The sequence below is a fragment of the Mytilus edulis genome, chromosome 3, assembly GCF_963676685.1.
Source record: "Mytilus edulis chromosome 3, xbMytEdul2.2, whole genome shotgun sequence".
Classification (NCBI taxonomy): Eukaryota; Metazoa; Mollusca; class Bivalvia; order Mytilida; family Mytilidae; genus Mytilus; species Mytilus edulis.
This window is the reverse complement of record NC_092346.1, coordinates 41,653,066-41,666,796: the sequence shown is the minus strand read 5'-3', so window position 1 is coordinate 41,666,796 and position 13,731 is coordinate 41,653,066. Positions and strand designations below refer to the sequence as shown.

Below are 13,731 nucleotides of genomic sequence, written 5' to 3'. Positions count from 1 at the left end.
TTTCGTCCCTCTTATAAAGGATTTTGCACCTATATTAGAGGATAAATATGATAAAGTAGGTGAAATAGCAAAATTTACGAAGGCAAGTGACGTTAAATATATTTTAAATTGTTGACAGTGTTACATAGCACTTAGACGAATTAAAAATATTCGAGGAAGAAATTTAGGATTAAATTATAGATATTAAGAAAACAGAATCGCCCACGGACCACAAGGTATTGCAATTACAGACACAAATGCAAGAACAGATATTACAGTTTCGACAGTTACAACTACTTGAATTAAGAGTAAAGTCAACTTTCAACAGTAAGTGCAGTTAAACTTCCCAAATTAATCCTAGTTTTGTACAATGGAGATAAGTTAAAATGGACAGAATTTTGAGATTCATTTGAAGCAGCAGTGCACACAAATCAAAGCTTGACAAAAATAGAGAAATTAAATTACTTGAAAAGCAAATTTTTTGGAACAGCTAATTCTGGTATATCTGGCTTAACGCTGTCCCATGAAAATAACGATGTAGCAATTTCAATACTAAAGAAAAGATTTGGAAATGTTTAATCTGTTGTCAACAAGCACTATTTAGATTTAATAAACCTTCAGTCAGCTTCAAATCAAACTACACATCTACGTAGACTTTATGATGACTTAGAACGACACTTACGTAATTTTGGACGCAATGCATCAAGATGTAACCCTAGATGTATTCATCTCAAAGATAGCATCTAAGCTACCACACTTACTAAACACTGATCTGCAGAAGCTCTTATGACAATAAAGCCATTTGAAAAAAAACTCAGGCAGTGGAAATTCAATGGTTTGCATATATTGTGATGGTCACAATTGGAGTGATGAGTGCAGAAAGTTCAGTACAATTGAAGACAGAAAGCAGAAAATCAAGGGTAGTTGTTATACATGCTTGTATCCAGGACATGTTAGTAGAGACTGCACATTTGAAAAATCATGCTATCATTGCAAACAGAGAAAGGGTCATCATAGAAGTCTATGCCCAAAGAAAATTCCCTCTCAACATAAAGAAGTTTCACATCTATCTGATGAAATTTGTGAAATAGCTTCAAGTTAAGAGAACGTACCAGAGAACAGCTCAAACAACTTTGTCAAATACAGATGTTAACGAAACAGAAGTAGTAAGACTAGTTATGGACTCCGGATCTCAGCGAACATATATAACAGAAAATTTGGCCAAGAGATTAAACTTGAAGAAGAAAGCTACAGAGGTGATAACGCTTCAAACATTTGGTGCAGATAAGCCAAAAACAATTAGAACAAAAAATGTGTCATTCAAGATCAGACTAAAAGATGGAGTTTGCATGCTTATTGATGCTTATGTTGTTCCTAAGATAACAAGATAAATACTAAGACGACCTTTACAAATGGATGTACGTTAAAATGGAAATATTTATGTAACAATCTGCAACTTGCTGACACACTGCCAAGTTGCTTAGAAAGTTCAACAATAGAGATTCTTAACGGAAATGGTTATTATTTGGAGATCATATTGCCAAAGAAAATAGATATTCAACAAGACTTTATCTACTTAGCTCTAAGCTATGATGGATCCTTACAGGAAGGTCACAATTAAGTTATGAAAAAAGAGAGAACAACATGAACATGACAGTAAATTGCTTATTATCCATAACAGAATGCTGTCTCCAATCTACAATTGACACATAACTACAAATCAAGCCTTCCATTGAAGATTTCTGGAACTTGGAAATTATTGCAATTCAACATTGTCCATATACATCAGACGACAAAAATACTTTGAGAAACTTTTTCACCTCACTCAGAATGGAAAATGGAAGATATCACGTAGCCTTGCTATGGAAAGAAAAATTACCAGAACGTCCTGAAAATAGGGAACTTGCATACGGAAGACTAAAGACACTTTTTCAGAAGATGAAGAACAATCCTGACCTTTTAAATAAGTATGATGAGATTGTTCAAAACCAGTGTAAAAAGGGCATTATAGAAAAGGTGTCAAACCAATGTAGTAAGGAAACCGTAATCAAACATTACATACCACATCATGCTGTAGTTGAACCAACCAAACCTAAACTAAAGTAAGGATAGCTTATGATGCGTCTGCCAAATCAAAACAAGAAAATAAAAGTTTGAATGATTGCCTGCACAGAGGACCTAGAATGTTACAAGATTTATGTGAACTCTTGTTGCTTTTTCGAATGAACAAAATTGCAGTAGCTGATATTGAAAAGGCATTTCTCTAAATTGAACTACGAAAAGATGCAACTAGGTTTTTTTGGCTAAGAAACATTAATCATCCAACAGTAGAAAACAATGTACAATTTTACAGATTTTGCAGAGTGCCATTTGTAGTTATATCAAGTCCTTTCCTACTTGTAGCAACTTTGGACTATCATCTTGACACATACAAAAATGCAACAGCAGCAAATATTAGAGAAAATATTTATGTGGATAATGTAATTACTGGAGTAGACTCGACAGAGAATGCAATTACATTATATTAAGAGGCAAAACAAATATTCAGTGATGCATCAGTGAACTTAAGAAAATGGGCATCAAATTCACAGGAATTTTTAAAATGCATTCCCAAGGAAGATCAGGCGAATAGAGAAAAAATAAAGCTTCTTGGATTAACTTGGACAATAAAAGATGATACATTAACTGTGATTAGTGCTACAAATGATAACATGTTTCCAGTCACCAAAAGAGAAGTAATACAGAGAATGACTTTTGTGTTTGATCCTCTTGAATTTGTAACACCTGTGATTTTAAGAACCAGGCTTTTCCTCCAAATGTTGTGGAACAAGATAATGGAATGGGATGAACAACTGAGAGAGGAATATATTCAGCAATGGAAAAAAAATCTCTTTTGATTTAGATGAAAATCAGGATTTTCATATTCCTTAAGCTATTTGGCTACCAGGTACAGTTACGTTCAGATTACTATGCTTTTGTGATACTTCAACCAAAGCCAATGCTTATGTTGTTTATCTTCATCAACTGAGGGAAAACAACTTATTTAAAATTGATTGACTGTTTTCCGAGACACGCTTGGTACCAAATAAGAAAATAACTATACCACGACTTGAGTTATAAGCAGTTGTCATTGGTGTACGTTGCATTGACTTTGTTAAGAAGCATTTAAAACTTCCTATCTGTGAGACGATTTTTCAGGTGCATTGGTAGATTAGGAGCTGCTCAACTGTCAGAAGATGCAAAAACACCAATATTACTTCCAAAGAAAAACAAAGTTACTGAACTGTTAATTGAGAGCATGCATTTAAATGTGGTATTTATTAACTGAACATGTTAGTTATTGGATTAAAGATATAAAAGGATTCTGTGTGATTTCGCTGCATGTATAATGTAGGCAAAATCAATTACAGCTACCGGTAAACAGAAGGCTTCGCCCAAGGAGAGCTGAAATTATTAGACAAAATGTAGCCATTCCACGTCAGCCGTTGATGCCACCACAACACCCGTTAATGCCACCACAACAGCCATTAATACCACCAAATTAGTCATTAATACCACCACATCAGCCATAGCCACCACATTAAATATTGTCACCACATCAGTTATTGTCACCACATCGGTTATTGCCACCACATCAGTTATTACCACAACAGCCGTTTGTACCACAACAGCCAATTCTACCACCACAGCAGGTTGGAACTCCAAACGTCCCTCACCAGCCTGCTGAACAACAAGTTCCTGATCAGTGATGTGTACATTCAGAGCAGCCCACAGCTCTTAACACTGTACAAAACGGTGAGATTTTAATTATACCTACTAGTATAGATGTTGATGTGTTTGTTCCACAAACAATTATAAACCAAATATGGAATTAAGAATATGTTGATTTGGCCCAATTACTGTACAAACACTTTGTTTCAAATATTGATCAACTGAAAAAAGTGTTCGGTTTGATGTAGATGGGGACATTTAAATTGAAAGTAACAAATATTTAAATGTAAAATCATTATCTAACATAGGTGAGGGGACTGAAGGTTTTTTTTTAAATTATATAAAAATTTTATTGCAAAGATTCTCGGAATTGGCAAATAAATTGATTAGCTACAGAACGATCATTAGGGGCTAGTGTACCTTTTGAGAATGTTTATAAATATTACAAGCAATTTCGACATAGAAAAGTTCGAGATCATATGCGTTAATGGGACGTCATTGATGGGCAGCTATGGCTTCAGTTTATTGCAGTAGTCATAAATAATATTCCACAGACATCTTCTTATTCTTCTCACGCAGTTAATAGTCATTGCTACATTATATTTTTAGGCCGTTTGTGCTCGTATGAATTGTGTATACAGACACTCATGTATAAGATGTAGCCAGTTCCATCCTTTGCTGTACTGTAGAAGTTATTCATGTAACAAGAATAATCCTCGAAGTTCTGTAACTTCGGAATATTCTGTTCCTATGTATCAAAATTACCCTAGGGCACCTGATGCAAACAATTTTGCACCAAGGTATCAGAGCTACAACGCAGTCAAACAGGTTTTTGAATACACATGGAAATTATCACCCAAATACTCGTTTTTCGATAAATAATTAAAGATTTCTAAGTCATCTGATTCCACTGAGAATGCGTACCTTTCAGGCATTAGTTTTTATCATTAGAGTAATGGTTTATTGGACACCACTCATTCTTTTATTGTTCAAAAGATGCGCAATGGCATGATAAGCGACACGACTGTCATATGCCTTTTACTATTGATTTATTAACTAAGCTTTTAGATGCACTGAATTTAGTTTGTTATTCAGTATACGAAACATGTTTATTTTAAAAAGCTCCATATTGGGTTTCTTAGTTTTGAAGAAATTACAAATTCAAATTTTAATGAAAATATTATTGCAAAACGATCCAAGATAACATTTGATGCCTATTTAGGGTCACTTTATATAAAAGTTCCACCTTAGAAAATTGATCAGCTGGGTAATTCAGTAACGACAATTCTGGAAAGGAATAAACTAGTTCGATTAGTCCTGTTCAGTTGATGTCTGACTACATTGCAATGAGACACAAAGATGGACATTTTCATACACTTTACATTTTGAAGCTGCAACCGTTACAATCTTTTTTTGATCGTTTAGATAAAATCGAATTAAATTGAAAGGTCGATGGAAATCCGCTTCTTAAAACGGTTATATAGGAAAAAACCTCGTATAGTACTAAACACTTAAGTTCAGGGTACCAGAAAGATATTTGGGTAATTGGCTCTTCAATGGTCATAGGAGCAGTCATATTAAGCCTATATGTGCATCAGTCGTATTAGAGAAAATTGGATGTATTCCTAAATCAGATTCAAGGAGCTCTGAAATTTTTTTTTTTTTAATTTCCTCATTGTTTGGTTTTCTCTTACAATGAATAAAATAGCTTTGATGTTGACAGTATTGAATTTAAGCTGAACTTGATGTTGACACATGTATATCAATTAAAAAAATAAATGACGTTTACAGTATTGAATTTAAATTGATGTTGAAGTTGATAATGGTGTTGAAATTGATAATGATGAAAATGTTGAAGTCGATAATGGTGTTGACATTGATAATGATGAAAATGTTGATAATGAAGTTGAAGTTGATAATGATGTTGATGTTGAAGTTGATAATGATGTTGATTCTTGCTGTTAAATTTGTCAAGCGGTAAATTTTTTGGTGGATTACAAGTTGCGCAACTATTTACTCAATTTGTATTTGACGAAATTTACTTGAAGCTGCTTTGGACTACCGAGTGGCTCCTGATATAACTTTGTAACTGCTGGTTCGCCTTTTAGTAATTTAATCGTCATCAAGTTTTGATTGACAAGTTGGTTGTGTTTCTTTGTTGCAATAAATGCCATGACACATTTACAGCCAAATAAAACGTATTATTTTGAATGATTTTTATTTATAGTTTATTTGATGGATTCATTACAGCATGAGGTCAAACAATGAAAATACAAATTTAAACAATACAAGTACACTTACATTTATCTATGTGTGCTTGTATATATATAAATATGTTTATAGGATCCTTTACTATAGATAATTGAGCTGATCTGTAACAATAACATATCCATGCCTTATATATCATGTACTGTAGTACAACACTAGATAAAAACTGACGAGGAAAGGTAACACACGGCCACCGAAAGCTTTATTTTTGTGAAGCCCAGATGGTCGTTTGGTCTAGCGGGACGGCTACATTGCAGGCGATTTGGTGTCACGATATCTCAGTAGCATGGGTTCGAATCCCGGCGAGGGAAGAACAAAAAATTTGCGAAAGCATTGTTGGGTTCACAACTTGAAGTTTGGACGAGTTGTATATACATAATGTACGCAGCCACGTATCACCATCATTGCTGGCGATCCAATAGATAAATCTGATGAAGATTTGTCACTGACTGAGACGTACTTATACATATAATTATTTTCTGTGACTGTATCTTGCATCAATTTGTAGGATCTTTTACAATAGAGAATTGAGCTGATCGGTAACAATAACATCGCCATGCCTTATATATCACGTACTGTAGTACGACACTAGATTAAAACTGACGAGGAAAGGTAATACACGGCCACCGAAAACTTTATTTTTGTGATGCCCAGGTGGTCGTGTGGTCTAGCGGAACAACTACAGTGCAGGCGATTTGGTGTCACGATATCTCATACTCCTTGGAGAACACTGTATTGAACATCTTAAAAACTTACCACTTCAATTTAATTCCTTGTCTCACGCTTGCTAAAAATATCTAACAGCAAGCGAATTCGAGAACGAGTAGATGATGACTGGTTTTACAAAGAATTTAATTCGGACCCCACCCTCCCATACAGTGAGGAAATAACAGAATGTTTAAAGGAAATGTGTGACAATAACATCATTGATATAGATACTCTCAAATATTTAAAACCTGAAGATTCTAAACCTGGGCGGTTCTACCTGCTCCCTAAAATTCATAAACCTGGTAACCCAGGAAGACCAATTGTCTCAGCTAATGGTCATCCCACCGAAAAAATATTTGAATTCGTTGATTACTATCTTCGACCACATGTAGAAAACTTGCCATCTTTTATAAAAGATTCTACAGATTACCTACTAAAAATGCAGGATTTAAACCCTCTACCTGCCAATACTACTCTTGTCACAATGAATGTCACCTCCATCTTTACGAATATTCCACATGCGGATGGCATTGAATCATGTAGAGAAGTTTGGGACTCTCGATCTCTTAAAATTCCACCTACTGAATATATAGTAGAAATGCATACTATGGTCTTGAAAAAGAACAACTTCACATTCCAAGGAGAACACTATTTAAAGACAAATGGCACTGCTATGGGTACAAAAATGGCTCCATCTTATGCCAATATATTCATGGGTAAAGTTGAAAAGCAACTGCTGGAGTGCTCTATCAAAAAACCGCTTTCCTGGTATCGATTCATTGATGACATTGAAATGAAATGGGACAAGGGAGACCAAGAATGACATACTTTTATATCAAATGCTAACAATCAACACCCTACCATCAAATTCACCCATGAAATATCTAATTCCACCATAAACTTCCTTGATATATCTAGCACCCTCACTGTAGGTATAATAAACACAGATATAAACTCTTAACCTAAGGATACTCATCAATACTTGTCGCCTGAAAGTTGCCATCCTCCACACTGCACGAAGAGCATTCCATACAGCCAAGCTCTCAGAATAAGTCGAATCCGCTCCTCTGAAGACACTGCAAAACAACGTCTGGGGCAGTTATCAAAAAAGTTTATGAAAAGCGGAATCCCCAAAAGCAGTCTGCTAACTTACAAAGAAAGCAGATAAAAGATTAACGTAAAAAAAATCAAAACTATAAATATATATATATATATATAAAGTAAAATCACAAAAATACTGAACTCGGAGGAAAATCTAATCGGAAAGTCAAAAATCACATGGCAAAATCAAATGACAAAACACATCAAAAACGAATGGACAAGAACTGTCATATTCCTGACTTGGTACAGACATTTTCAAATGTAGAATACAAAACAATAACCAAAGGTACCAGTATTACAATTCACTACGCAATACGCTTGTTTCGTCTACATAAGACTCATCACTGACGCTCATATCAATAATGTTAAAAAGCCAAACAAATATTAAGTTGTGAAAATACAAGTATTCATTTCTATATTGCACATGTCTTTTAAATTATACAAAAGAGACAATAGGTTGGGCGTACAAGTAAATAAGCTGATTTCATATTGTTAATACACAAACTTAAATTGTTTAAATACACATAGTAATAATACAGATTTGGGTTAATTTCTGAATTACATAGTATCACGAGTTGAAAAAAAAATCAATGACAATGAATTTTATATTGTACATGTTGTGTGAGATAATCATATAGTTAACATAAGCTATTGTATAATTTAACTTGTTTGTGTTTTAAAAAAATCAGTCTTACAGTACCATTGTTTCCCGGTTGGACATTCAGAAAATTGGTGATTACCAAAAATGTTATTTACTGATACAGTTAAGTCTGCTTCATATCTTGATTTACACCTTGAATTGACAAAAGACATGATATACTCTTCCCAATTATGAACTTTCCACTTCTATGTGGCAACATTCCAGCAGTGCTATCATAAGGAGTATATATCAACAAGTTGATACGATATTCCTGAGATTGTCTTTCTTATAATGATTTCCTTGATAGAGAGTTTCTACTCAGAAGGAAGCTATTAAACCAAGAGAACAAATTGGTGCCTTTGAAATCATCCCTTTATAAATTTTACAGACTTCGTTACGGGTTTGTTGACCATTATGTGATGTCGGTTTCACAAATGACATCATATATGTTCCAGTTGTCATTATTACAACCCTGTCCAATTTCCCCCGGTGACCTACAGAATTAGACTTATCATCGGGTTTGAACTTGCTTGAGCAACACGACGGATGCTACACGTGAAGCAGGGACTTCTTACCCTTCCAGAATACATGAGAGCACCCACATACTTGGTGGGGTCCGTGTTGCTCAAATATTTGTGTTCTATGTTGTTTTTGTGTTCTGTTGTTTGTTGCTTGTATTTTGTTTAGCTATGGGGTTATTCTTTTATTTTCGACTTTTAATATCCCATATTGGTATCTTTCGTCGTCTGTCTTCTATTCTTTAATTTCAATACATATAAGTCAATAACAGAATTTGGCTAAAACTAAATATTGAACATTGAAATCGAAAGGTTAAAAAAGTTAATTAAAATCTTATTGAAACTCAACATGTTGTTTTTAGTTTTATATCAATCTCAATATACTGTCATCTACAAAAAATGTTAAGCGTTTTAGCCAAACTATGAACTAACAACAGTTCATAGATGAAATTATATCACTTAAATGTAGACCATACCAACACAGTTCAACGGGGATCAAAATTCAGACCCAGTAAGGACAGATTCGAATGTCAATATACATTCTGATAAATACAACATTTAGTAATTCATGTCTTAGAAATCAACTAACTGGAGCTGGATTGTAAGTATTACTATTGACTTTGAATCACTCACTTCGTACTATAATCGTTTCACATAATCAAATTGTTAAAATATATTACCAGTTGATCAGTTTGAAGGAGAAGATTTCGACCTGCAATTTGGTCAATTGGTTTAGCGGTGATACCCAAAAGCCCATGAATAAGCACAGTAAAATAGATTTTAATGGAACGCAATGGCTACTTAGCATTTTTAAAATAATTATTTTATAAATTTTGTTTTTAGTTATTGTACGTACTTTATCTATAAACGATAGATAGGCATTCTAAATAGCAATATTTAACATCAAGCTAAGATAAACTAATAAGTTAATGTTTACAGAAACTGCTAGTAGACACTTTTAAGTTTGTTTTTTAAATGCTGTTTTAGAAATATTTTTTTTGATAGGGAAAAACTTTAAACAAATAAAATTATCAGCAATTCAACACAATAAAAAACGACACATGCCTTAAAAGCATTAAAGAGGCACTAGTTACGAGATACAAATGTATCTGAAAAATCAAATTATTATTTTTTTTCAATTATTAATGAAAATGAAGTAAAGAAAAGAGGTTCAACCCACCCTTTTTTTCTTAAAATGTCCTGTACCATGTCTGGAAATGGCAGTTGTTATCATATACTTCATTTCTGTGTGTGTTGCATTTTAATTTGTTTTTGCTCGATAATTCGACCTCATTAAATCCTTATTCATGTGACCTTCAATTCAACCCCTGAACTAGAGATGGATAAACTATGCGTGTTCAGTTATCAAAAGGGAAAGAATGTTATAATTTATATTGAGTAAACTGTAAATAGTTCGATTGGACGATTCGAACCACAAAAACTCATTTTTATACAGGCAAAAACGATGATTAACAGATATTTTCATACTCTAATATGAAATTAAACAATTGCTCGAATTTGCTATCTATTTATGTTTGTAGTTATGTGCATATCGCTTATATGACGGTCGCCAGTCTTCGGAGGTCAACTCGATAGTTAATTACATTTCGACTAGACTAAAATACACACTAAACGATGATATATATTATAGAGCCCATGCCTTGAAAATTGTTTATTTCAGATTTTAATAATGTGATATACGTTTTGTATGTTATACTAGTAAATCAAATATGAGAGTTTGAGACAAATCGGTGAACTTGTATATGACATTTAATGCCCCTTTTCAAAAAAATCAGACCAAAGTAATCTTTTGCAGTACCTTTTGCTCATGTTAAAAGACAGTCATACAATTTACTTTTTTCAAACTTTTTGAGAATATCAGAGCATCATTTGTGGTTTTTTTTAAACATCACTATTCATTAATCAGCTTGGGTAAGTATGTTCTATTTGTGACTTAGACTGAAGCTGATCACATGATAATTATATTCATCCATGAACAAATCAATTCTTATCTAAAAGTATGAAAGGTAGTGAGCTCTATTAAAACGGGTATTGTTATTTAAATATCTTTTGTATTGCATAATAATGGCATATTGAATTCACACAATATTCTAACAACATATATACGTGTGCATCGTCTCATTAAATGTGCATTCTAAGTAGATATGTTGATAAATTAGGCTTTAAACTGGGACGTTCATTCATTGCTTGCAAAACAATGGAAGTTAGTGTGTATGTATACAAAAACACATAGATGCATAACTACATTTATACAAACTATTAATAGTAATTCAATTAAAAGTTGTTTTATTGCATTTCAGCTTTCTGGAGAAATAACTTTACGAAAAATTAAATTTGTGACAGATTCAAGAAACGGACACTTTAATCAAAGCAATTTTATAGATTTTCGCTTATACACAATTTTACTTTTTTTAGTGTGATCAGATTACTTTAATGCAACTATTTGTTGAAGAGTTAAAAACAACATACAAATATGTTCTGCTTACTGTTAAAACAATACTTTAGAAAAAAAAAAACGTAGACGCTTTTATTAAAAGTCAAGCGTCTGGGTCATCACGAATATCTAGTTCCCGGAATACAACCGTCCCACCTCAATGCAGACGACATTATGGTATTGCTTATAGTGAAATTGGCAGGACAATTGGCTAAATTACTAATCAAACAATCTTTAAGAAAATTCAGAAGAACTCCAAATCGTAATCCAGACAAACATATTGCAAAGGTACAGTTGGCGTCTTCATTCGTAGAACAGTTTACAGGACCCGCTGTACAGAGACGTAGTGAAACGGCAAAGAGAAATCTCAAATATCGTATTGTTACCATATGGATTGGTCAAAGTAAGAATTATAGAATAACAATAAAAGTTGGCTTACAAAATATCGTAAATTTAGTTAGCAGGAATAGAAAATTTACTTTCATATTGCTCATCCACAATAACAGAGAAGATTAAATAAGATAAGGTGTAAATATATGTACATTTGGCTGTAAATTGCATTTTTTACTAAATGGTATATTTTGTCTCTCTTTTAAATGAGAAAAAAAATCATGTGTTATATCTCAGTAGCCAAATAGTTTTTTTTCAGCTTTGGTCTTATAATTCAAACATGCCACATTAAACCATAAAATGACGGCTGTTTCTAGAAATTAAATTAAGTAAACTTATATACTGATTATTTTTTTTTAATTTATGGTAGATAATATCAGATTCATGTATAATTTTCAAAGATATCAGTGACAATTATTGAACTTATTTTCTATGAAACCGTTAATTTCATACTGATTACTTCTTAATGTTAAAGGTTCAATATCTATGATAGGATATTAATTTCATCTTTATTTTGTAGGGTATCATTTATTGAATATAACATTACAGAGTAGAATACTTGGTTTTCGAGCACCAACACGAGTGAAATTACTAGACGAAGATGAAGCTATGCGTTTAGGGAACAAAATACTTGGAGAATCATTAATTTATGCAATTACTGCAGCATTTCTGTTATTTGAATACAACAAGTCTTCAAAAAGTGACCAGATCAAGGAAGAAACCAGAAGGTTTGAAATAGCTACACTTCAAAGAAAAATACACGAATATGGGCTTGTAAAAGAACAACAAGGAACTGAAATTAAAGAACTTAAAAGAAAAGTGTTTGATACAGAGATCAAAATAGGAGTTAAACAAGCAAATTGCTTTCCTCTCATAAATCAGGATAATGTTTAATGCAAGAAACTGCTTTTATACTAAAATAAAAGTAAATCAGCATACAACATTTTCTGTAATAAGTTTCTAAGGTTTCACTTTATAAATACAGCTGTAACAGTTTCTCAAACCACGCCTCTTTTGGGTAGATATATAATATTCATAGATAATTAATTATGGTTGATCTCTATGTTTTATCTCATAACTAGGGAATGTTACCAGTAAATGTACATATGCATATCGATCATATCGAAATCTGTGTTCAGAATAAATTAATGAAAATATATCATTGTGTAATTTAAGACCAGAAGTGTGTAATTGAGATTCAGAAAATTATTTTAAAATAATTTGATGCATATTAATTTTCTACACTTGTTGCTAATTCCTGCAAAAGAAATCAATTTTATTTTAGCTTCGAGTGATACACCTGTGTGTGATATTATTCTGCTATTTTTTGTGGATGGAAGTATTGAAATCTTCTTTTATTTTTTGACAATTAACGATTTTGACCTTTGATTTTATTGTAAGGGTAACATTAAACCTCTGTATGTATTTTATCACAATTTTGTTTATTTGTATGTAAATGTTGAGTCTGAAATTTAATAAAGCCCTTGTGACTTCTCGTTTTGTTACTGACATATATCAATGTTTTATCTAAATATGTAAAGGGAGATAACACTCAGTAACACTGGATTTGTTTTCTTCATTAGTCTTATGGAAACGCTCATTCACATTCATTGATCATTATTTTTTATATGAAAAATTGATTCTCTTATATAAACAGGTTTGTCTTGCTTGCAGGGAAAGTCAGGAAGATAAGACATAGCGATCCTTAATTCCATCAGCAGCATTGTCAATATCTAAGCAAAGTTTTAAAAATATCTTTAGCCTAGTTTGTAAAAATTGATTTATGGCGTAATTAAATTTGTCAAACTTTCATAGAAGATTACAAAACTTGTACATTTCTTTTTATAAAAAGGGTGGATTTAACCTGCTCGATTAAACATTGCCATAACAGCGGGATGTTTGGCCAGCCATACAACCAGGTTCAACTTACCATTTTTTCTTAAAATGTCCTGTACCAAGGA

At 32.7% G+C, this 13,731-nt stretch overlaps 2 protein-coding genes across 2 annotated transcripts; both read left to right on the top strand.

Annotated features, from left to right (window-relative positions):
* The first annotated feature begins 6,865 nt into the window (after positions 1–6,865).
* On the top strand, positions 6,866–7,489 carry LOC139515259 (uncharacterized). Its single transcript, XM_071304823.1, has one exon. It carries the CDS (start codon positions 6,866–6,868, stop codon positions 7,487–7,489), a length of 624 nt encoding a protein of 207 aa, XP_071160924.1.
* A 3,718-nt stretch (positions 7,490–11,207) lies between these two features.
* On the top strand, positions 11,208–13,264 carry LOC139514864 (optic atrophy 3 protein homolog). The gene is made up of 2 exons (XM_071304461.1): positions 11,208–11,783; positions 12,291–13,264. The coding sequence occupies exons 1-2, from the start codon at positions 11,555–11,557 to the stop codon at positions 12,662–12,664; spliced, it is 603 nt and encodes a 200-aa protein (XP_071160562.1). The 5' UTR covers positions 11,208–11,554; the 3' UTR covers positions 12,665–13,264.
* The last annotated feature ends 467 nt before the right edge of the window (positions 13,265–13,731 follow it).

Excerpts from the sequence above, each read along its gene's own strand:
- LOC139515259 (XM_071304823.1), top strand. The coding sequence starts at position 6,866 with ATGTGTGACAATAACATCATTGATATAGATACTCTCAAATATTTAAAA.
- LOC139514864 (XM_071304461.1), top strand. The coding sequence starts at position 11,555 with ATGGTATTGCTTATAGTGAAATTGGCAGGACAATTGGCTAAATTACTA. Across the intron at positions 11,784-12,290 it reads TACCATATGGATTGGTCAAA|GGTATCATTTATTGAATATA; the intron begins GTAAGAATTATA and ends TTTATTTTGTAG.